Below are 26071 nucleotides of genomic sequence, written 5' to 3'. Positions count from 1 at the left end.
GTGAAACCTATGCTACGGAGCTCGTAGAGAACTCCTCGGGAACGGAACCAAAACAAAAACCAAAAAGCCTTCTAGGGGAGGGGGGTCCAACCCTTTTATACTTGCTCTCCTAACGGCACCCTCTTTAACTTCTTTTCTCCGCCCCTACTTGTTTTTACTTCACCGACCAATTAGGGTGGCGTTTTTTTTTCTGCCAAACGTCCTTTGATCGGCGAGCCCATAACGAAGTCTTAATCCGGGAATTCTCATAAAGACAATAACCTCTTAACCCTGCTATGCTGGAAATTGATAATTTAGTTGCCAATAGGGAACTACACTAAATTTCCATAAATTAAGGAACAAGGAGAAAAATCACATTATCTCAAAAACTGTATAATGAATTTTTATGCAATTCGGTTAAAAAGCATTGTGATATGAGATGCGAAAGAAACGCCCACAACTGTAAATAAATAGTTTAACTCTGTAACAAATGCACACATTAAGATAGTATTCATAAAGCAGATGTCAAAATGAGATTGTCAAAGTGTTTCAATAAGTAATGTGGTCACCCATCACACCGATACAACGCTCACAACTCTGTTTCATCACAGTGTCTATAATGGTGTTCATGCACTCGGTTGGTAATAGCAACCATTGTTCTTGCAAGGTTCCCTTAATCCCCCTCCCCGAGGTGTTCAATGGAAGATTGGGAGATAATCCCAGACATGTTCAAAAGGATTAAGATTAGGAGCCATGGCTGGCTAGTCTATACGTATGATGGACTCTTATTGAAAATGGTGGTGTACGACCTTTGCTCTATGAGGACGAACATCATCGTCTTGTAAGATAAATGTCAAAAATAAATAAATAAATAAAATAAACAAATTTGAATTCACTTCACTGCATTCGAATGCGACTTTTTTTTCCTCTTGTACATAAAGCCAATCAAATAGGAAACTTAAAAACTAAATTACGTTTTATGGGCAGTTCAATTCTCCTTTTCAATTTTGCCTTCCTGGTTAGCAGAGTGGCCAGCGTACTCGCTCTCCAACCAACAGGCTGCGAGTTCGAATCCCGCCGTAGACATAGATGTATGTATTTATAATTGACATAGATAATTGTCTTTAGGCGGATGATGCATTTAATAATTCAATATGAGACTACTACCCCACTTATTGGGAGCCTGAATTGAATTAAAAAAGTTCCATATTGGGTCTCTAGAATAGGGTTTCCATACCAGGTAAAAATAAATAAAATACACACACAATGTCTTGTTGCTGCTGTTTGAACAACTTGTTATTCGATCTTTTTTTTTTTCTTTCGGATAGATTATTATTATTATTATTAACCATCTACCGGCCATGTTGGATGAAATAGTGATACCAAATTGCACTTCTTATCTATGTTATTCAATAGGTGTTACAGAATCGTATCCAGATTTTGCTGAAAATCTATGGATGTCATGGCCAGTTCGGGTGTTTTAATGCAATGATTTCAGGGTCGCAGCTAGGTTTTACATAACAGCAATCCCTCGATTAGTGCGCCTAATGCGTTCTTTAAAACAGGCGTATTAATCGAAAACGCACTAATTGAATATAATAACCTATGGGAAAATGTATAATTCGTTCCTCAGATTTCTTTTTTGACCCTTAATTTTTTTTTTTTTTTTTTTTTTTTTATAAAAGAGAGTATGTCTCAGGGCCTACTTAATGGAAAACCATGAAGCTGAAAGACAATAAAACATATTCAGAACACAAATTTATTATTCTGCTTCTTAACAAAGAATTGAGCTAACGTAGTTTGGCGGGCATTGTTTCTTTTTTTTCATACAACTGACGATATGGCCCTATTGCCTCGTCTGCAAATTTTACTGGTTCTCTCTTCACCAGGGTCAGGTTCTAAGCATTGCTGCTTAAAAACTATTATCAAATTGTTTCTGTGAAACCTCTTTGGACTTGTCAGTGATTAAATTTTCTTCATATTCTTTAGGATCTTCCTGCTGTGCATCTAAAATTAGCAGGTCGGAATCACTCAACTTCTCAGAATGAGATTTAATTAACTTAGATTCATTTGAAAAGCCTCTAAAATCATTTGCACAATGTGGAAGAATGTGCTTCCAAACGGCTCGCATATTGCTAGCAGTAATTTCATTCGACTTTGTGAATTTATAACCAGGCTGAGATTTCTCTGATTTGGCTAGAAAAGTCTTGGAAGGCATTCGCTTCCAAAAAAGGCCGGTTTCATCTACATTAAATATTTGTTGATCACAATAGTCTCCTTCTTACACAATTTTCTTCAAAATCTCTGGATATCTCCTTATCTGCACTTGTAGCTTCTCCTGTGATTAGAACATTATGCAGGCTATTTCTCTTTTTGAAACGCTCAAATCACCCAGCACTAACGTGGAATTCTTCTTCTTTTCCATCGTTGATAGCCCTTTCTTTCCAGGTTACAAAGAGACAATGCTTTTGATTTTATAAGGCCAGTGTTTAGCAGGATCCGTTTTTGGTTACAATCTTCGATCCATGTAAAAAGAAGTCTCTCTAATTCAATCATTATAATACTTTGATTTCGAGTGCATGCATGATGAACTTGGAGCAGCCTTACCTTTCTCTTTGTATTCAGCAGTTGATTCACCCATTTTTTTGTTCTTGTCCTATCTCTGCTCTGGACTCGCCTTGTTCATTTTTTTTTATTATTTCAAGTTTTCTTCCAGTCAGATTACTTTTCGAATCATTTCCACACTTCTATTTTTTGCTCACTAATTCTTGTACTCATGATTAAAGGTTAGGAAAATAATTTAAAATAAAAAAAAGTGAGGAAAACAATTTCACGTGATATGATCAGCAAAATACTATGTAAAGCAGACGACATAAATTTTGGCGGTAAATTTGGAACATAGTGTAGTATGCCATTAAAAATAACTTTGTAAAATATTTCAAATCGGTAACTAAATTATTTCATCCTGGTGAGTAATTTTTGAAATAGTTAGCCATAAAAAATGATAGATAGAAAATTTTTAAAATCTGTAACATTTATTTTTAAGATGTATATAAGCGCACTAATCGAATTTTAGAGGCGCACTAATCAAATTTGGGTATCGAAAAAAAAAATAACGCACTAATCGAAAACACATTAATCGAGGGATTGCTGTATAAAACTTTTATATTGTATAAAAATATATTACATTATATATATTGCTGGGTTTTATAAATTAAAGTTAAAAGCCAACGAAAAACTAATTTTGGTGTCGGTGTTTTGAAAGTACTTTATCGAAGTTTAGGAAACAAATACAAATTGTTGAAAAAATAAATTATTTTTAAGGTTAATTTTTTGTAGAGAATCCGTAAATTATCGAATTCGAACAAAGTCGCAATCTTGAATCAAAGCCAAAAATGGAACTAGTGAGTGGGACGCAATACACATTTGTTCTGCGTCCCACAATGCGTATATTTATTCATCAATAATAATAATAATAATAATAATAATAATAATAATAATAATAATAATAATAATAACAATAAAGACAACCAGTATGTTATTAAAGTGTTTTAAAAAAAAAACATCATACGAGGTAATAAGATTTACATTTATACTATTCGATGAAGTCGTTAAAGGCTTAAAAAGCATTGATCACGTAGCGGCATTGTTTACGCAAATAGAACATGAAAACAAATTATTGGATTACAGGAATTAAGGACACACAGAAATGAAGCTGATCATATTTCAAATAACACAATTCCTGCTCAGTTTAGAAATGTGGAAGATAATTCTGTTATTATACTAGTTGCAGAAAACTGCAAGTATTCAAACTAAAAAAAAAAAAAAAAAATCCTTATAAGCAGAAGGATGTTTGTGTTTATTTTTTTACAAAGAAAGAAGTGAAATGACCTGTTTTTTCTGTTTTCCGGATTTCCCTTAAATGCGAATCATGTCTATAAAAGGCTGCATACTTAATCGTGCGTTAGCCTTAGCAGGTGGGGGATAAGGAATAGATAATTCGGAAACACTGTTCTAGAGACGCAAAAATTAAAAAATAAATAAAAATATAAATAAATAAATGAATAAAATAAAATAAATAGAAAATAAATAAGTAAAAAAAATTCTGCGCTTGACCTGAAGATAGAAAAGAGGTCGCTGTTGAAAGCTTACAGTTTCATTTACCCTGGATTAATGTAAATTATCTTATAAATTTACGTCAATTTGTGTCACTTCCTTTAAACCTGTATTCATAATGTGAAATGCAATTCCAGAGGCTTTCGTCTTCTGTTCGCCAACGTCTGATTATTTATGTATTTATTTATTGTTTCTCTTTTTATTTATTTTTCTCTTAAAATGAGTCGTTATATTTAAGTTTATTTTAAAAATAGTAAATATATAATAACGAAAGAAGAAATTTAATAATTCCGCAATATTCATTACAGCTTACCCATTTCTTACACTTGGTGTCGCTGCTTTCTTAGTTGTTTTCAGTTCATTTCCTTGACTAGAAGGCCTTTGGTTGCTTGGTGTTTCAGGTCAGTGCGTTTGTAAGGTTAATGGCCTTGAAGCTAAGAAAATGCTAAAAATTGTATCTGAAAGTGAAGTCATAGAGAGGGCTATTCATCATCAATCAAAACAGACAAAAAAAAAAAAAAAATCGAATTGTCTTTATCGTGATTATTATAAGTCTCGCTTTCATCATATTACTTTTCAATAGCTTTGTATGCAATGCATCGCAATGGATTTCAACTCGTAATGGATCCTATAAAACTCTATGAATCTGTGTTTAATTACATATAGTTCCAAATTAGGGATTATCCAAAAATGTATAGATTATCAGGTAAATCAGCAAATGTACCTGAAAAGAGGCGTTCACCAGGCATCTGCCACACCCACCCTAGAGAAATTCCTTAGTGCATCGTGATTCTTCGCTCCATATCACAGTTTTCCAAGCATGCACTTCCCACTTACACGCTCTTTGCATCACTGAAGACGGCGCTGCATGTTAGTTCGGGTAATGTGGGACTTGCATATTGTGCGGTCCTACCATAGATACCCATGTGAACCTCGGTTCTGAATGTTTTTGTGCATGTCGATGTCCGGAACTCCACATTTAATGTGTCGGACGACGAATGGAGGTTCTTACAGGGTATTATCCTTCGTAGCACCCCTACGGCCACGTTTGGTGAGTGTGGTGGGTTGTCCACTGCGGGTAGCACTTGACTTCCTGTGCTTCTATCTCAGTATAGTATCACGACTATATATAGGTCTCTTTTTATGCGGTTTTAAAGTTATGGGGTGCATATTTCATGCAAATTCGGGATTTCCCCGTTGTACATAATGAACAATGCGTTGCAGCACATTCTGGCGTAAAATTGAGTAACGTGTAAGCAGTGAGTGTCCGTGAAGTTTACTTTTGATGTGAGTAAGTGTTTGTCTTTTCATTATCGTAAGTCTAAATTTTGCTAATTTTTATTTTAAAGATTTAATTTGGCCCAATGGAGAAAAAAATAATAATAAAAATAAAAGCAATTTTAGATCGCTTTGGAAATGAAAATTGCAAATTTAGATCGCTTAGCAAAAGGAGAGGGATCTACGGTGATTGGTAAACATTTTAATTTAGGCGAATCTACTATAAGAGCAATTAAAAAGAATGAAGTCACAATAAGAAAATCTGTCATTTCTGGCACAAAACTAAGTTCCAAACTATCATCGTATTCAAGAGATGCTTTATTAGAAAAATTACGAACGAGCGCTCGTAATTTGGATTGAAGAATTAACTCAAAGGAGAATTCCTATAAGTGGGAATGCACTTCATAACGTGAAGATTACAGGCCAGGCGAGCCAAAAATTTTCAAGAGAAGTTAGCCAAAATTATTGAAGATGGATATTGTCCCGATCAAGTGTTTAACGCTGACGAAACAGGATTGTTTTGAAAGAAGATGCCTAGTCGAACTTACATTGCAAAGTCTGAGAAAAAAGGTGGGTTTAAAGCATGCAAAGATCGAGTGACGTTGTTACTTTGTAGCAATGCATCAGGAAATCGAATGTTGAAACCCCCCTCCTAATAAATCGATCTCTAAGACCACCTGCTCTGAGAGGAAAAGATCTAAAACCGCAGCCGCTACATTAGATGGCTAATACAAAGGCCTGGGTAACAACTGTGTATTTATTGAATAATTGCTTTGTACCAGAAGTGGAAACATATATGAAGCAAAAAGTTCTCGATTTTAAAGTTTTATTGATTGTTGACAATGCACCAAGTCATCTGCATTTAGAACATCCAAATGTGCAGGTAGTGGTTTTTCCACCTAATACAAGCATTATTCAGCCACTAGATCTAGGCATAATTGCTACTTTTAAAAAAATATTACGTTAAGCACACTTTTCAATTTATATTGGATAAACTAGAAAATTAATCATTAACAGTGCCTGACGTTTGGAAAAAATTTTCTATTTTGGACTGTTTAAATCATGTTGCATCTGCTATCGCTGAAATAAGACCAGAAACTTTAAATGCCTGCTGGAAAGCAGCTTGGCCTGGACGTGTTGCAAACATCTACATTATCAGCTTGAAATCATTACTTTGACACATGAAATTGGTGGAGAAGGTTTTGATACATTTAGCCAGAATGATGTAGTCGAATTGCTTATGGATAATGCCTTAAGATACTATTGGATATCGATTAATTTTAGATATCGTCGAAGATCCAGAAAACGATAGTGAAGCGGAAGAAAAACCTGTCCCCCCTCACTGCAAATATAATTCGAGGTCTTGAACTGTGCAATAAATTGGAAAATCATTTTCTTGTTAATGACACAAATTCTGAACGAGCCTTTAAATTCCAACGTGAGCTAAAGAACTGTATGTCTGGATATCGCGAGTTGTATAAAAAATTAGTGAAATGATCATCGCAAAGTTTAATCACTGATTACATTGTCAGAAGAAAAAAATCAGCACAGAAGGAGGGTGAAGCTAATTCTGTTTGTGAAGAACCATTGCCTTTACCATACAGATCTGCTGCGCTGACTATCTGTTCTGGTGATGGAGGTGATTTCGCACCAGTTCGCAAACGTTGCCGAATATTGTGTAATAGCGATGATAATTCTGATGAAAAAAATGTAAAAAAAAAAATTTTGCTTTTCAATAAAATTAAATGAATAAAGCTTTAAAACAAATTTGGGCATTCTTATTTTGCTGAATTTTTATAAACTTTTTATGCGATTTTAGGTTTATTTTAATTCATTGCTTCGGTTTTATGGGGTTTTAGAAAATTATGGAACGTGTCCCTAATTTTTCAACGTAAGTTAGGTCTTTTTTGTACGATTTTTTATATGTGGTTTCTGTGGAATGTATCGACGCATAAAAAGAGACCCGACTGTATATAGTCGTATACACACACACCACCATACTGCTCATGATAAACATTTTGGTGCTATAAGTCTTGCAACCACTACTCCCTATACGGGAACAAAAAGGCGTTAGCTTATTTTTTTTGTTATTTATATATTTAATTATTTATATGTTGTTTAATTATAATTCAACAACAGTTTTAATCGATCTTATATTTCGTATCAGTCACTCAGCCATCGTCAGGAAAATAATATTAAAATTGCAAACACATAAAATTGCACAAAAACAATGAGAGATAAAGAGTAGACTAAAAACCTAAATTGCTATCAGTGGCGTCCCCTATAAGTGTTGTTGCTAGCCTTAGCTGTGCTTGGCGAGAGGCCTAAAAATTATAGTTTCCAAAATCGTGCAAGGGAAGTTATTACAACCATGTTTATTAATATTAGGTTGTTTTTTTAAAATCTGCTGATGATTCTAAGTCTTTCAAATTTGCAATTGCTGTGTTGAAGCATATTAGTTTTCTTCCATTTGATTTAGAAAAAACATATGGTTGTACCCTTCTAAGATTTGGAAAACTTTAATTCTTAAGTCCAAACCCACCCTGCCCAAAACAACTAAAGTTAGCCAACAGCGCGTCCCTATGTACCGTATTTACTGGATAATAACTCACCGTATACCTCGCACACGAAAAAAAGTTTAAAACTAAGAAATAGATAATGAATGTTGTTATGGCAGTTTCAGATATTTTGGAAATTCGAAATCTTAAGGATAAAGTAATGGAATTTTCGTCGCTATGTGATTCAACTTAGGCAGAGCAATAATTATATGTTATCCAAATAGCTAATGTCGATCAAACATCCCTCAAGTTCGACATGCCGCACCAAACAACAAAAAACAGGGAAAAGTGCGATAATGTGCACAACTGGAAATAAAAATCGCGATGCACAATCACGCTGGCAGTTAATGCTGTCTCCTTACTTAATATTCAAAAGGAAAACAATGTCAAAGGGGAAAATTTCTCACTTCAGAATTCATGTAAGAGTTCAAGAAAACGGGTGGGTGGATATTACAATAGTTTGAGATTGGATTATAACAGTTTGAGTGAAACGGCCATGAACCCTATTTCGACACCCGGGCTCTCCTCGTATGGGATAGTTTCAGCGGACGCTTAGAACCTGGAATATTAAAATTTTCGATGTGAAGACCGATGTGGCCATTATTCCTGGTCTTACACATTGTCTACAGCCCTTGGATATATCGGTTAACAAACCATTCAAGGACTAAGTACTAAAATTCTACACGGAGTGGATTGCAGCCGGCGGCTACAACCTGATTCTGTCAGGGAAGATCTAAGAGACCATCATTAGAACTGTTGTGCAACTGGATTTTGAAAGCTTGGGACATGATTTTGTCAGGAATGACTACTAAGAGTTTTTTTAAAAACCAGCAACGGCTAAATAACGTTCATAATTAAAACTTAAATGCATTCATTTTATGAATAATGTGAACTACTGTTTTGTAAATAAATTTACAAAATTTGGTAATCGAGCCTGTGTAGCTCAGTGGATGTCCAACCCAACACAGCACACTCGTAAAATGAATGCATTTAAGTTTTAATTATCAACGTTATTTTCACATATATAATGTATTTACCTCATCACGAGGTAAATACATTATATATGTGAACGCATTATATTCTAATAAATTACGGATCATATAATCTTTAGTATGTGAATAATGATAATGAATGGCATACGAAACAATGTGCAGTGTACATATAGTATGCACAAATACCAGATATTCAATAATATCTGGTATAACAAGTCCTATATGTATCACGCACATCACAATGTATATATATTATAATTAATAATATATTATACTATGTAATATACTAGATAAATGTTGTATGTTATATGTATCATAATACATTGTGTGTGCATGTTCTATGTATAAGATAAGAAAAAAAAATGTTAATATAACACATGCAGCAAGAAATGTATATACCATAAAACAATGTATAGTATATATATGCATAATGCATATATGTGTGTATGGAGATATATATATATATATTTATATATATCTCCATATATATATGTATGGAGATATATATATATATATCCATATATCTCCATGTATATATATGGATATATACATAGATATATATCCATATATATACATGGAGATATATATATTTATATATATCTCCATGTATAATATATGTGTATGTATGAATATATATGGTAAGGATATATTATTAAATGTGCCATTAGCAAAGATTTGTTACAATAAGACAATGTATATTAAAGGTAAAGAATTAATGCCTGCATATTCGAATGCAGATGTAAATATGTAACCCACCAGCAGCATAGCTGTGGGAATAGAAATGAATGATATAAAGAGTAAAAATAACATAAAAAAAAAAAGTAGAAATATAGAACTAATGTAATTGGTTAGTAACATATATGAAAATAGATATATCTAAAATATTATGTGTAAAATAAAAAAATAATAAAAAAAAGGAGAAAAAATGTACTTGCAAACTGATTTTGTCAACATATTATTAGAATAATATGTAAACAACAACAACCATGCTATGTAAATATTGTACATAGATTGTAAATTTGTATATAGTTCCGAACGTACATAACATGTTGATTATACAAATAAAAGCTCAGTGGATGTGGCGTTTGCACACCACGACGCTTGGCCACATGAAGGAAGTCTTGGTTTCGAGTCTAGTCGACGACTAGAGGAAATTTTTCGAAGCCTTTTTTCGACTGGTTCCCGAGTTAGTCGATCTCTGGCACGGGCAAGTGGGTTTTTTCTCCCGGAAACTCGGGTTTTTCGTCCCGTGAACTCAAGAAAATCGACCGTAGAACCCACATTATTTCAAACATTAAATACGAGAGTTAAGGGTTATGGACCACGAGATGGCGACACCTGTAGAGCCGTCTCTCTTCACTGCGTGCAGCTTAATTAGTGATAGCCTTGGGCCAGCTATCTCTGATTGGGTACCAGTGGAGATTGAACTGCCCACTCGGTCTCCAAAAAGTTAAATAGGGTTAAACGGCCTCGCCTGCTCCCTGTATATACGGGAATAAAAAGGCGTTAGCTGATTTTATATATATATATATATATATATATATATATATATATATATAAATTATAAACGTCGGTTTAGTTTTTTTCCTGAAAAGCCTTCTTTTCCGAAAATCCCCGCATACATTTCCCACCAATTTATTAACTTTAATTTCGAGGGGGGGGGGGAGGAGTGCGAGTTATATTGGAGTAAATACGGTAAATAATTATTACAATTACTGCTCTATAAATCACACAACGAGTTGGTTGAAATCGCCTTAGTGACAAATGTCGCAAGGTAAATAGAATAAGAAAAGATGCAATTAGTTCCGTATTTTTTACAATGGGTTAAGAGTAGGATAAATACAAGTGGAAGTAACTGCAACTAGTCAACTTGCAGTTAGTTCCGTATTCTTTTGCAAGGGGATATGGCTAGGAATTTAGAAGTAAAACGTAACTAGAAAATTTGCCTTTAAAAATACGGAACTAACTGTGAGCTTCGCGTTTTCCATGAAACGAACATCAAACATATACCTACGCGTATCCTTCATGGCCAGTGAGCATAAGAGTGCACTTTTTAAAGAACGAAAATTGCACATATTTTCTTTATTACTTTGATTACGTTATTATTTACATGTTCTGATTTTTAACTGATAAAAAAAAAAGAAGCAAGAATTTTGTGATTTTTACTGTCGATTTTGGAAAGCCGTGCTCATTACTATAACCCAAAATCTTCTACCGAAGGAAACAAACACTGTGTGTATTTCTGAAGACTGATTGTTACCGTACCAAGAGTGATTTAGTACTTAGTTCGTTACATATTATTATTACTATTATTACGGGCAACTCCAGGGAGTCATTAGACTCATCGAGGGAGGCCCCAAATCATATTCATCACAACTAGTCGACATTCATACAGTATCTATCATACCTCGCCTTAAACTCATTCACTGTCACAGCATCCACCACAGACTCAGGGAGTGCATTCCACTCATTCACTACTCTAAAAGTAAAGAACCCAGCTCTAACACCTTTACTAACCACACTTTTGCCCAGTTTCTATGGATGTCCCCTAGTCCTCCCACAACCAGCCCTGTTCTCAAAAATATCTTCTGAATTAATTTTATAGAAACCCTTCAGTAATTTGAATGTCTCAATCATATCTCCCCTCCTTCGCCTATCAACCAATTTTTGCAACCCACAAATCCTCAACCTGTTCTCATAAGGTTCATTCCACAGACCTGCTATCATCTTAGTCACTCGCCTCTGGATCCTCTCCATCTCTTTGATAAACTTCAACACTATATATTTGTGATAGGTTTTACATACCAAAACATCTTTTAACTTCCTCCTCTTTTGTAAAATAAAGTCTCATTTTCATTTTTAAGAAGATTCGACAAAACAGTAGCTTTCAAATTGTGCAAGTGATGGAAGTAGTATTTCATAAAGGATTTTGTTACTTTAGATAGTATTGTAAAAAAAAAGTCCTATAGCATGTTTATTTCCCAAGTGAGTGGAGTACGTGGAACTCTTTTAGCCCCAACTAAACTTTTGGATCGATCCTTTATTTTATAAATGCTAATGTTACTTTGATAGTATTGTTTAAAAAAAAAAAAAAAATCCTATAGCATTGTGCAGTGGCACACTCAGGATTTAATCTTGGGGGGGGGGGGGGTAGTTGAGTACATCAGCGCTTTCCAAACTGTTGGGAATCCCACAGTTTGGGAAGCGCTGATGTACTCAAGGGGGGGGAAGTGAAATAATGAAAACAAATTTAAAATCTTTTAAGACTAAGCAGATCTTTTTATCTTAAAAGAAACGTATTTAATTTTTATTATATCTTTTTCATTCATTATTCTTATTCATTTCAAAGCAGAAATCTAAGAATTGCAGTTTCAAATATTTCACCTGATATTGGTGTAGCAGTATTGAAACACATCCATCACATTAAATTGTTATGAAACTTCTTTTGTTTTTAATTCTTTCTTTAGTACTAATTGTTTTACGTTTCATTTGCTTGTACTACAAATGTACAATAACAATATATCTATCTATATGAAAATATGAGATAATGTGCCATGTCAAATGTGTATGTAAGATGCTAAAAATGTAATATTTGCATTTGATTTTTGCAATATTCGCTGTGTATGTTTTGTATTGAATATAAATACAATAAATATTATAATAACGTATGTCTATATTACAATTTTTTTTTCTAGGGGGGCCGTGAAATATTTTAATTTTCCAAAGGGGGCCCTGACATCCAGAAGTTTGGGAAGCACTGGAGTAGATAATTTGAGAATACACACTACACATTGCATCGCATACAACATATGACTGAGCATCTGCAATGATCGCCTCTTAGTCTTCACTCATCTTTATTCATTAAAGATGCATGCTGATTTCTTGTTGCAGGCTTCCTCTTGCTTCATGTATGACTAGTCAACATGTACTTTGACTAGGTGTTAAAATTTAAATCCTGCAAGAGGATTTAAATAAGCTAGATAGATGGGCAAATGAATGGGGGTATCGGTTTAATGAAGCAAAATGTAAGGTCTTGAGGTTTGGGAAACATCGATGGGATGCTGCATACTCTATGGGAAGAGTTATACCAGAGGAAGTAGGGGAGACAAGAGATCTGGGGTTGATGATTGATAGAAACCTGAAGTTTAGGGGACATATTGCAAAGGTGGTGAAGGTAACACAGAGGATTGCTGCTATTATGAGAAGGACACTGACCTGCAGAGATAAGAGGGTTATCATTCCGTTGTATAAGTCTCTGATCAGACCACACTTGGACTATTGTTCTCAGATTTGGTCCCCAGGATTTGAAGGGGATAAATTAATTGTGGAAAGGATACAAAGACGGATGACAAAGATGGTTTCAGGACTGTACAAGGATAGTTATGAGGATCGGCTGAGAGAATGTGGACTGCAGAGTTTGGTGGATAGAAGAAGGAGAGGTGATATGATTGAGACTTTTAAACTGTTGAGAGGTGGTTACAGGGTTGACACTGGGGAGTTCTTTCGCTTGGTTGAACAGCGGGAAGGAGTGATGACAAGAGGCCATCCCTGGAAGTTACGAAAGGAAACTGTGAGCAAGAGGGTAAGGAGTGGTTTCTTTGTGTGGAGGGTGGTTGAGCCGTGGAATGCATTGCCTGATGGAGTGGTGGGAGCGAGAACGGTCAGTGAGTTTAAAGAGTGGTATGATAGACTCTGTGTTTCTCAGGGGGGGGACCTCCCCTCGATGAGTCTTGACAGACTTTATGTCTTAGGAAGGACCTCCCTCGATGAGTCTTTTGACTCCTTGGAGGCCTGAATAATAATAATAATAATAATAATATACTGTAATCCAATGTCTGTAAATTTTAAATCATAATATCCAATACTACATTATAGAGCCAAAATGCTTCAATTTGCATAAATAAGATATTAACTTGGGCAAACGAAATAGCGCTCGGTATGTCCAAGCACTACTTCGTTCGGCTTGTATACACAGCGGCTGTGAGAGCTATAGGGTATTCCCAACTTATGTGACCGCTAATTCATAAGTAGTATAGAAATAGATAACATGACACGACATAAATAAAAAAATGAATTGTAATTAAGAAAAGATTTTTGGAAATTTTTCTAGTTTTTTTTTTTCCCCTTTTTCTTTGGGGTTGTAAGGGGCCCCTTGCCTCCCCCCCCCCCCGGGTGCACCACTGGCATTGTGGATACTAGATCCAGCATTATTTTAAAGTCGAATGTAGAAACTATGAAAGTTTTGTAAGTTAACCAGAGAGTTTGTGAATACTTAGTTTCTGTGGACTACTTAAAATACAGGTGTGGCCGAAGTCTATATATTCATGTTGCACTACCATAATCAAATGCCATGTAGTTTAAGCTAAAATGGAATACAATTTGGTTGCTAAATCCCATTTACCAGCCCATCAGCGTTCATTCAGTATCCATGTTGCCTAGTAAGGGCAAAGCACATGAAGGTGAGGACTGTACATTAGTTCAGTATTACTAACCATAATGTATTAGACTTCTGGGAGATATTGGTAAGACTATTTTGCAAGAGGTAAAAGATGAAAGGAATCTGATGGTACTGAATTCCAGAAAACACACACACCAGTACAGACAACAAAAGCAACAGGTACAATCATAAGACATTATAAAGTTTCAATAAAAAAAATGGCTATTCCTCGTATAAAGGACTGATCAGGCTGCATCTGGCCTACTACTCACATTTCAGGAAACTGTGAAACCATGCTGGGAGAGTGGATAGCATACTTACTCTCCTGCTAGTTGGAGTGAGTTTGAATCCCATTCTACTGTATAATAAGCACTAGCTAATAGATATCCTACAGTGAGTTCATGAAGGCATTGCATAGAAATCTAAATTCCAGAAGATATTTTTTGTGATGTCTGTCTGTTGTTAGTGTTTTGGAGGTGGGAAGGGGTGGAGGTAGAAAGAATAACTGAATATTCCTAACAGCAATTATATTAACTAGTTTATGTTTTCCAATAAATTCTAGATAAAAATTTTAATATTGTGCTTGGCTTGTAAAATCACTTCACTGTCATAATATTTATGTATAACATTTAAAACAGACAGTTAATAGGCCAACTGTTATTTTATTTATTTATTTTTTTTTTTTTTTTTTCAGGTGATGAAATATATCCAAGAAAGCCAGACTACATTGGTCAAAGTCCAGGACCAGATTATCCATACACTTTAGAAGAACTCAGGAATCGATACTATAATACACATCGAATGGAAGTGCGGGGTCCAATTTGCACAGCATATTGTACAATTACTCTCTCCTGTGGGCATCTACAACCTTTGACTTATCAGTCAGAAAGAGCTGTTGTGCAATCCTTTTTATGAACTATATAATTCTTTATCAGCTCAAAACAACACATCCCTAAATGTGGATAATGTACAATATTAGAATGAAAATGGAATTAACTTTCCCTATTTTGTGTTACAGAAGGCAATAATTATTCTATACTGTACTCTAAAAGCTAGAGGTTAACAAAAAAAATTTTAATCCAAAGGATTGGGTTAAATTAATTTTTAACCCTTAAATAAAACATTAGTTTTGCAATTTTACCTGATAATGAAAATATTATTTATTAATAAAGGTTTTGAGGAACCATGAATTTGTTAGAAAAATATTTTCTATAAAATCAGTTGTAAAATTTTTATTGTTATTACTGAGCTACATCTCTCTGTCTCCATCATCATCTACACCAGCGCCATCTACTGCCTACCACCACCACCACTAGTATTTTCACAGACAATCGCAAACATCCATGCCCTTGGTGGGATTTGAACCCACAACCTTTTGGCTGGAGAGTAGATATGCTAACCACTCGGCCGACCAGTCTGGCATTTCTTCAATAAAAAAAAAATAAATAAATTCAATTGATATTGTCATTCTTCTGACCTTAACTGCCAAAGAATGGTTAGCGTATCTGCTCTCCAATCAACAGGTTGCTGGTTTAAATCCCACCATGGGCATGGATGTTTATGATTTCTATAGTAGGGTTTCTGGACCAGGTGAAAAATGAATAGAAATACAAAATAAATATATAAAATCAATAAAAATAGAAAACAAAATCCTAGTTTACCCACAGTACAAATGTACTATAGGTTTACAAAAAATTTTGAGGGTGGGAGCTACATAAAAAAAAAAAAAGGAGTAAATAATATCCAATAAAACATTCCTGAACTAAATTATAACTATTTTGATATAATCTTCACGCATCAAGCTCTTGAGAAAATTAGTGGATCCATTCAAGTCATCTATAAGTTCAAACTACAAAATGAAAACCTGGCATTTGACTTAAAAAAAAAAAAAAATCCTTCCAATCAATGGTAATCACATTACCAATATTCTAACTTTTCCATTATGCTCAAGACTATAAAAAAGTTTGAGACTGCAGGAACCTGGCCTCTAACCTCTAAAGAAACTCATATAAGAATATCATATCATAACTTATATTTTTATGAATCATAAAATGAAATAAAACAAAAAAAATTATTCATCTATTAAATAATTTATTAAACATAATCTTCACCAAAAAAAAACCTGTAAAAGCATTTATGTATATATACAGGGTGTTCGGGATAAATTTGACATATTTATAATTAATTATATTTTTCCGTAAGTTACATGTATTAACACACACTTCTCTTCATTTAAAAGTTTGGACCCTTCTTCATTCATATACAAGATGTCAGAAAGGATGGATAGCTGGAACCCACCTGAATCATGGAAGAGAATAACTTGTATCATGATGATTCGTGCCCGCCATCAAAATAAGGATATTACGACTGCTGCCCAATGCTCCCTGAATACAGTAAAAACAATCAGGCATGAACTAGAGACTTGCAATGGTGACTACGAGGATGTAGCAAGAAGAAAGATCCCTAGCAGACGATCTGATTGCGTTCGTACAGCAGAATTCCTCGCAAATCTGCAGGAACAGGTGTTGAAGAACCCTGGCATTGGAATTCGGGCTTTGTTCGTGGAGTTGCTAACTGTAGTCAAGCCCTGGATAACAAGGGTAGCCAGTGGTAGGCCGTATGTATGGCAGCAGGATTCGGCCCCTTGCCACACCTCTGGGAAAAGTCAAAAATGGTTGTCTGAAAATTTCTACGACTTCACCAGTCCAAATGTTTGGCCTCCAAACTCCCCAGACCTTAACCCCATGGATTATTTTGTATGGGGCGCAGTTGAAAAAGACACCAATCGCACTTCCAGTAATACAAAAGCCCAGTTAATGGATAAAATTAAAACAGTTTTTGCGGCCCTTCCCAGGGAGACTGTAGCATCAGCTTGTTCGAGGTTCCGAAGCAGAATTGAAGCTGTGATCGATGCTAATGGTGGTTATTTTGAGTAAATCTTGTTGATAGTATTGTAATTAACTCTGCCTGTAATGTTTTTTTGTCAATTCATTAAATTTAATAGATACAAAGAAGATTTTCTTTTTCCTTACGAAACTGTCAAATTTATCCCGAACACCCTGTATATATATATATATAAGAAAAATTCCACAAATTATATTCAGGTTTTACTTTCATTTTTATTTTTTATTATTTTATTATACTTTATTTAGACTGTTTTTAATAATTTATAATATAATTGTAATATGATAATAGTTATGCTATATTTTAGAATATACAAAAAGTATTTTAAGTATTTAAAATTAAACTCTAGGCTATAATTAAAGTTTATTATAATTTTCAAGAGAAATTACAACAGTTGAGTATGTAAATCATGTAAAAGTCAATGGCATATGGTGGGTACCGATGGGGGTGTGTGATGGTAAGGCAACATTAAAAAAAATCGTTAAATTTGTTTACTGTCTTCACAAATATCCCACTAATGACATGGATGTTTGTGATTGTCTTATTTTAAAACTGAGTGGAAAGGGCATCTGTGACTCTACCATTTCTAGCAGAAGGCTTCACTCCCATAACCCTGAAGTATGGGAGTGACCATACTGTGTCCAGTGACTTCATATGTGAATAACCAATTAACTGTTTTCAGTTTGAAACAGATGCATACAAAATATATCTTCAATGCTGTTTCCCACTGCCAAAAAAAGATAAAAGAAATGTCAGTTTTGAAAGAAGTATACAATTATATAAGGAATAACTAACTGCACTCCACTTCCCAGCTGCCAGTAATCTACTGAGTAAAACTAAGCTATCTATGATATTGAAAGCATGCATGTCCCTACCTGTGTGTTGGCTTGGTCTTCACTCATCTTTATTCATTAAAGATGCATGCTGATTTCTTGTTGCAGGCTCCCCTCTTGCTTCATGTATGACTAGTCAACATGTACTTTGACTAGGTGTTAATATACTGTAATCCAATGTCTGTAGATTTTAAATCATAATATCCAATACTACATTATAGAGCCAAAAGGCTTCAGTTTGCATAAATAAGATATTAAAATAGAGAATATTACGGATCCATCTATATTTTATAGCCAAATAGAGAAAAAAACTTAAAAATTTTGAAATGTACCAGAGAGCTTATGAGAATATATAATTCAACATCAGAGGTGTTTTAATCTACATTACTTAAAATACAAGGATTCTGCCCAAGAGCCTATGTGCTCACCTTACACTTATGAATTTAACTTTATGACATATGATTGTTATGGTATTAAATAGAGTTCTGTCTGGTCTCTGATGAGAACAAAACAGTTCAAAAGCTGTCAGGCCAGCAAAATCTAATCTAAGCACTAATAAATAGTGAATATATTGATTCCCAGTCAGAGTCTGTGTTTTTAAGTAGTGCAAATAAAGACAACTCTGATGCCTAAGGTTAAATTCTTACAAGTTCTCTGATAAATTTCAAAACTTAAGTTTATTTCTATATTTGGCTATAAAATATGGATGATTTACATTCTCCATTTTAATATCATAATATATATTTAAAAAAAGGATAGATATTAATTTTATTATATTTTTATTATTTGTGACACCTCCAAGGAGTCCGAAGACTCATCGCAAGAGGACGCCTAGTGTACAACTCTCCGTCTCCACCACTACTGAACCTTACTACCAATCAACTACATCAGCACCATCTACTGCCCACCTCCACCACAACATCTTTTGTCTGTAAATTGCGTGTGTTCTGAAGGGCCAATTTGTCTGTATGCAGGATGAAAAACCCGAGTTTCCGGGAGAAAAACCCTGCTACCTCCGTATGAGATTGGCTAACTCACCTTCAATTGAAAAAGTCCATATAAAGATTCCTCCCGTCACGACGCTTTTTTTTTCAAGAAAGCTTTTTTCCAGCTCAGTAGTAAACTTAATATTTGAGTGGCACTGGTTTAGGTATGTAACAAACTTTTTTAATTTATGCCAGCTTGGTTGGCTGAATGGTTAGTGTCTCTGCATTCTGATCAACAATTCCCAGGTGTAATATATTATTATTATTATTTATATGGCATCTCCATGGAGTCTGGAGACTCATCATGGGAGATCCAAATCAACATCATAAACAGTTCTAAACAGGCCGTTCTCCCACCACCAGACATGTTCTGAAAAATTTCCTCTGAATTAATCTTGTAAAAATCCCTCAGTAATTTGTATGTCTCAATCATATCACCTCTTTTCTGCTGATCAACCAGTTTCTGTAACCCGCAAATCTTCAACCTGTAAGGTCGAAGATTTGTGGGTTACAGAAACTGGTTGATCAGTTTCTCGTAAGGTTCATTCCATAGATCTGCTACCATCTTGGTCACTTGCTTCTGAATCCTCTCCTCCTCCTCATCACAAAGAAACCCTGGTACCCAGATCTACATGCAGTAGTCAAGATGGGGTCTTATCAAGGCTTGATAAAGAGGAACAATAATCTGCTTGTCTCTGCTCATCAAAGTATTCTTCAGTAACTGAGTAATCTGATGAGCTGCTTTAGTCACTTTTGCTATGTGCCCTCTAAACTTTAACTCCCTATCCACTAATGCTCCCAAGTCTCTGGCTTCATCAATTTCCTGGAGTATAGTTCCACTAATGTGGTATACATCACACCAAAATGCATAACTTTACACTTTGCCAGATTAAACTGACATCCATTCTCCTTTCCCCATCTGCCAATCTATCCAAATCATCCTGCAAAATTGTGACATCATCTATATTAACTATTGCTCTACCCAACTTTGCATCATCGGCAAACAACTGAACAGTCCCACTGGTTACAGGCTTTCTTTTGGACTCTACTCCTGAATAAACTACTCTGATATCTCTCCATCAACCACCCTCCTATCCATCTTACCATTGCCATGTGCTGCAGTTTACTGATTCCATGGAGAATTAGTAGAATTCTACATGGAATTCTGTCAATTAGAATTCCATGTGGAAATTCTAGTGAATTCCCACATGGAATGCAATGGAATTATTTTTCCCTCAGGACTAACTCAGAACTGAGATTTAGATTAAACAATTTGGTCAAGGGCACTGAAAATTCTCTTGCCGCTTCATGTAAAACTCAAGCTGGTATAACTATCCAATCCAACATATTCACATTGAGGTCCTGTAATATGCTATGCACCTCCATTTCATTTACCTCTGTTCCCATAATGATGATATTCATCCATTTAACTCCCGCTTGATTTACTCTCCTGATTCTAGGTATGCAGTCTGCCATTACCTCCCTCAAACATTCTTTTACCACAATATCCAGCTCTTGCAGTTTTACATGCCATGGCACCTTTCCAAGTAATCTCTTAAGCTTGTCATACTTACCAGCCCTGTAATTCCACATATACACTGTCTTAATTGATAATTACACACGACTATATGATCACCTATTGATGGTAATGTGGTCATATTCATTATAGACAAATTCTCAGATGCAATTACTAGATCGAGCACTCTTGAACATCTAATTATATTCCATCTCAGGTAATTAACCCTTAGTAACTGCATAAATTCCATTTCCTTCCTCCCATGTGTCCTCTCCTCCTTCCAATCTATGTTCGTATAATTGAAATTCCCCAAAATAATTACCTCTCCCTCACTCATTGAGTCTAATTGCCGATGCATACTATCTCCATCATCTTTTTCATCCTGTGGGTCTATATCAGCATCCAACTATATATTTTGTTCTACTGACCTCTATCTCACACAGATAGCCTCAAATGTGCTATTTTCACTGTCCTGCATGAATTTCTATCTTTGGTTGCAGTTCATTGGCTATCATCAATAACACTCCCCCCCCCATTCTTTTCTGTCTATCCTCCCTGAACATACTATACCCTTCACATTCTATCCCACTAACTATATCATCTTCTGTTAGCCATGTCTCACTAATGCCAATAACCTTTTTCCAGGATAAACTAACCAATGCCAAAAATTCCTCCCGCTTGTTCCGAATGCTTCTAGTATTAGTGTACATAAAGTGCAAAAACCTCTTAGGCCCACAACTATCCTAACTATTCCATTGTGGTTTGTTACCAGTGGTACTAACTTAGGCACATACATTCTTATACTCAGCTACCCCACTGATGTCTGCATATCTCAACAGCTTCCTGCCCCCTTACAAGCTCTAGTTTCCCTGATTCTGCACATCCACTTTCACTTCATTCAACACTTTTTCCAGTTCCTGAACACCAAATCCATTCAGATGCAAACTATCCTTCTTGTATAAGTCCTTTTGCCCTTCAATCCTATCTACCCCTCCTGCATAACCTACGAATCAAGTAATTTGTTATTATGGCCCTCCTCAGCCCTACTCTGTCATACCGTAGCAACAGGCTCACTATCATAACTCTCTAACTCTTTTCTTTTGCTACTTCCAGTAATTCTTTCATGTTCTCCTTTCTTTTAGGGTTACATGGTGATCAGCATTCATTTTAAAAATTTTATGGAATTTACAACAGTGTTAAAAAAACTTTTTTTTATTATCCCGACGTTTCGATCTTCACATCCAGATCATCATCTGGAGTGTACATAAATATACAGGACAAGCTGAGTTACATCATTAACTGTAAGCTAGAGAAACAATGATTTGATCACATGTTATTCTACTGGCGTGACCTCTGGTGGAAAAAAATAAAAAATAAAATAAAATAAAATAAAATAAAAAATAAATTTTTACATCAAGCTAAATTCTATTTTTACAATGACAGGAATAAACATACAATACTGGATTTTCTACAGTCCTGTTTATAGTTGTTCTTGGTGAGGAAGGTCGAATATATACCTTCCATATGTTTGGGATTTTTAAACCATCATTGTTGTTCAGCTTGGGGTGGTTGCTGATAATCTCATAGGCTTCCTTGAATTTCCGTTCATACCATGTTATAGTGTGATGTAGACAGCTGGTGGTTTTCCAGTCAATTCTGTGTAAGGTATTCAGGGCATGATCAGAAAGGCCAGCTTCACCATAATTATTATATTTAATGTGTCGTTTATGTTCTTTTTGTCTAATAGGAATAGTGCGTCCTGTTTCTCCTATATATATGTTATGTTGCAAGTACAATAAATCTGGTATATTCCAGGGTGAGCTAGGGGAGGGAGTGGGTCTTTGGATGAGTCGAATAAGCTTTTTAATTTTGCAGGAGGTTTAAAGGTGGCTTTAAGGTTGTACTTTTGTAGTACTCTCTTTATTTTGTCTGATATTCCTTTAATGTAGGGAATGGTTATAGTTTTACTGTAGTTTGTCTTTTTAATTGTGGTTTTGTAGAGAATTTTGTTTATAGTGTTTTGGCTGTATCCATTTTTTTGTAAGTTATTACTGATAATTTTAAATTCGTCTTTCAGTGCCTGTTCACTGGAACAAATCGTCTGATACCTGTGGGTGATTGGTGGCTCCTGTTATTTCTTGCTTCTGGTTGGTTGGTTGTTGTTGTTCACTGTGGCAAACTTTGAATATGGTGGCTGGTTTTGTCGTTCTTTTAGTCTTTGAAATTTGGAAATTAGGTTTTCTTTCTTCGTTTGTTGGATGTGGTTTGCTGTGTTGTCCGTAATCCTTTCTAGGATTATCCAGATATCTGCGTTTAAGTAGCTAGAGCTCCGTTTTTTCTTTTAGTAGCTGGTTTTGTGTAAGTTCTTTCTGGTAGCTTGGATCTGCTCTCTCAGTGATGCTTTCTCCATGCGGTGGTATATTCTTTGTGCCTTTGTTGAAGTGAATTTTCTCTTTAGCCTGATGCAATTAGGAGTGATATCGCTGACCCTACACCATTTTAAAAACGCCAGTCGATTGATCAAATTTGAAACTTGGATCTTCAGCTTACCGTATTGATTACATCGCTTGTGGGCCGAATCTCCATGAATTATCGTAATCCTTTCTTTTAGGATTACACGGTGATCAGCATTCATTTTAAAAATGTTACGGAATTTACAGCCGTGTTAAAAAAACTTTTTTTTTAATCCCGACGTGGAAAAAAATAAAAAAAAAAAACTTAAAAAATAAATAAATAAAATAAAATAAAAAATAAATTTTTACGTCAAGCTAAATTCTATTTTTACAATGACAGGAATAAACATTCTTTTAGATGGTTTTCTTTCAGAAACAATTGGTGTCCTATTTTTAGTATTACAATTCTTATTTTTGATTTATAATACTGGATTTTCTACAGTCCTGTTTATAATTGTTCTTGGTGAGGAAGGTTGATTATATACCTTCCATATGTTTGGGATTTTTAAACCAACATTGTTGTTCAGATTGGGGTGGTTGCTGATAATCTCACAGGAGGCTTCCTTGAATTTCCATTCATACCATGTTCTAGTGTGATGTAGACAGCTGGTGGTTTTCCAGTAAATTTTGTGTAAGGTATTCAGGGCATGATTAGAAAGGCCAGGTTCACCATAATTATTATATTTAATGTGTTGTTTATGTTCTTTTTGTCTAATAGGAATAGTGCGTCCTGTTTCTCCTATATATGGTATGTCGCAAGTACAATAAATTCGGTATACTCCAGGGTTAACTAGTGGAGGGAATGGGTCTTTAAATGAGTTGAGTAAGCTTTTTAATTTTGCAGGAGGTTTAAAGATGGCTTTGAGGTTGTACTTTTGTAGTACTCTGTTTATTTTGTCTAATATTTATTCCTTTATTGTAGGGAATGGTTATAGCTTTACTGTAGTCTGGTTTGTCTTTGTTTTTTATTGTTTCTTTTTTTTTATATTTTTTTTTCCACCAGAGGTCATGCCAGTAGAATAACATGTGATCAAATCATTGTTTCTCTAGCTTACAGTTAATGATGTAACTCAGCTTGTCCTGTATATTTATGTACGCTCCAGATGATGATCTTGATGTGAAGATCGAAACGTCGGGATAATAAAAAAAAAAGTTTTTTTAACACGGTTGCAACTTTCATGTTCTCTCTCATGTCATACTTTTCTCCTTTGAAATCATTCATTCCAGCCAATACAATCATCTCTTTCACCCTACCCTTTTGTGCTCTAATAGCCTCACTAACATCATTAATTTTTGCACCCTGAAAGCACAATTTTGTCAATCTCTCGTCAATCGCGTCTTTTATGATTGAATCGCTGTACAAGACTCGCTCCTTAATTTTTCTTTCTCTCATAGTCAAGCCCTCATTTCTCATATCTCACACTTCTTTCTTTCTGTTATCAGCTGACCTACTTGATGTTTCTGCATTTGCTCCATCTCCCGCTTCACCCTGTGTATCACTCCGTGCAACCAAGCTATCTCCCTCATTACAGCCAACTCTTCGTTCTTTCCATCAGTTACACTATTCTTTTGTTCAACACTTTTACTTTCTCTCTTCCAATCTTGTCACATTTAATCTCTCTTTCAATCCTATTTGCCATCACATCACACACATTTTCAAGTGTATTCTGAGTTCCATCCATTACTTCAATCTCACGACACGAGACACACTTTTGATCCTCATTCGCATAGCATTTTTTGGCATACTTTCCCACCACTATTTCTTTCAAGCCAAATTCCATTTGGTAATGCTTATATTTCACAGGCATTGTACTGCATGAAGTCTCTTTGGCTAAATTCTTTAAACATTGATGCTTTCTCTGCTTCACATCAGTACCATGTGGTATGCTATGTAACTCACCATGCAATAGACTAAATTAACAATATTTAAAACAAAACTAATCAACTCCACAATACAGTCTAATCCTAACAATTTTTAACTGATAATGCTATTTTTAAATAAAAAAAACTAAACAACTTGGCTTTCAGAGCTCGCCAAACAGTTGCACCACAATATGCCACCTCAAGTGATATATATGTATGTAATATAACCTGCATAGCAAGTTATCAAACATTATCAGCAAAATACCAAACACTGGCCAGGTAAGATGCCATGGAGTTCTTCATGATTGCTCTTATAGGAAGTCATATATAAATCACTGAAGAAAAATTCTGCCTAGACATTGTGATATTATTAACACTACCTCTCCACCAATTTATTCAAATGGAAGGGTAAAATATTAACAAAATATATAAAAATTATGTGTGCATCATCTAATTCAGGGATATCCAACTTTAGGTAATCTGAGGGCCGCATTAGAAAAAAAAATTTATCCGAGGGCCACATCACAATGCGTATCTAGTAATTTGGTGAGCAGCAGTGACACAACCTCGAAAGCTGAACAAACGAACAACATTAATCGCAAGCTCATGTTCCCCGTGAGCGCCCGGAGCATGCATGTGCGTTGGAACAAAACAGTGTAAGAACGCCTCTTTGACACATCCAATATTTGAAAAACACGTGGGTATATAGTGATGTAAAAACACCAAATAAAATGATCAACATTGAGATTCGATTAGTGATAGAATTAAAATATCTAATATGCATTCGATTCAAATTATTTTATTTTTTTGCTTGTAAAAATCAAAACCCACAGGCGGGCCGCACAAAATCACACCACAGGCCGCATGCAGCCAGTGCTTTGGACAGCCCTGATCTAATTTATAAATCCAATTGGAAAGCATCTCATCTTAGTAAATAGAGGTATCTCCCTGTCCACAAATTTTTTTTGCATTTTGTGTATATTATTTTTCTATAACTTAATCAAGTTAACTCAATGAAAAATATAAAAAAAAAAAAGTCTCAAAATGCACACCCATTCAAGTCCAAACATTTTTATGTATCAATAATAGAGGTAATGATGGATGTGTGCTATGACTGTGGCAGTTGATAAGAACATACAAGTGTAATATCAACTGC

General features: G+C 34.9%; 1 protein-coding gene across 1 annotated transcript in view; it reads left to right on the top strand.

Annotated features, from left to right (window-relative positions):
- Positions 1-15443, top strand: part of LOC150096962 (acyl-coenzyme A diphosphatase NUDT19-like) — a 62871-nt gene extending 47428 nt beyond the window's left edge. The window contains exon 4 of the mRNA XM_090408483.1: positions 15055-15443. Within this exon, the coding sequence (XP_090264609.1) occupies positions 15055-15275 (221 nt within the window). The 3' untranslated portion in view covers positions 15276-15443. The remainder of the gene's footprint in view (positions 1-15054) is intronic.
- The last annotated feature ends 10628 nt before the right edge of the window (positions 15444-26071 follow it).

This window comes from Typopeltis vanoorti, chromosome 18 (genome assembly GCF_054136105.1).
Source record: "Typopeltis vanoorti isolate ZY-2024b chromosome 18, IOZ_Tvanoo_1.0, whole genome shotgun sequence".
Taxonomy (NCBI): domain Eukaryota; kingdom Metazoa; phylum Arthropoda; class Arachnida; order Uropygi; family Thelyphonidae; genus Typopeltis; species Typopeltis vanoorti.
Note: the sequence above shows the minus strand (reverse complement) of the source record. Positions and strands in the feature narration are given on the sequence as shown.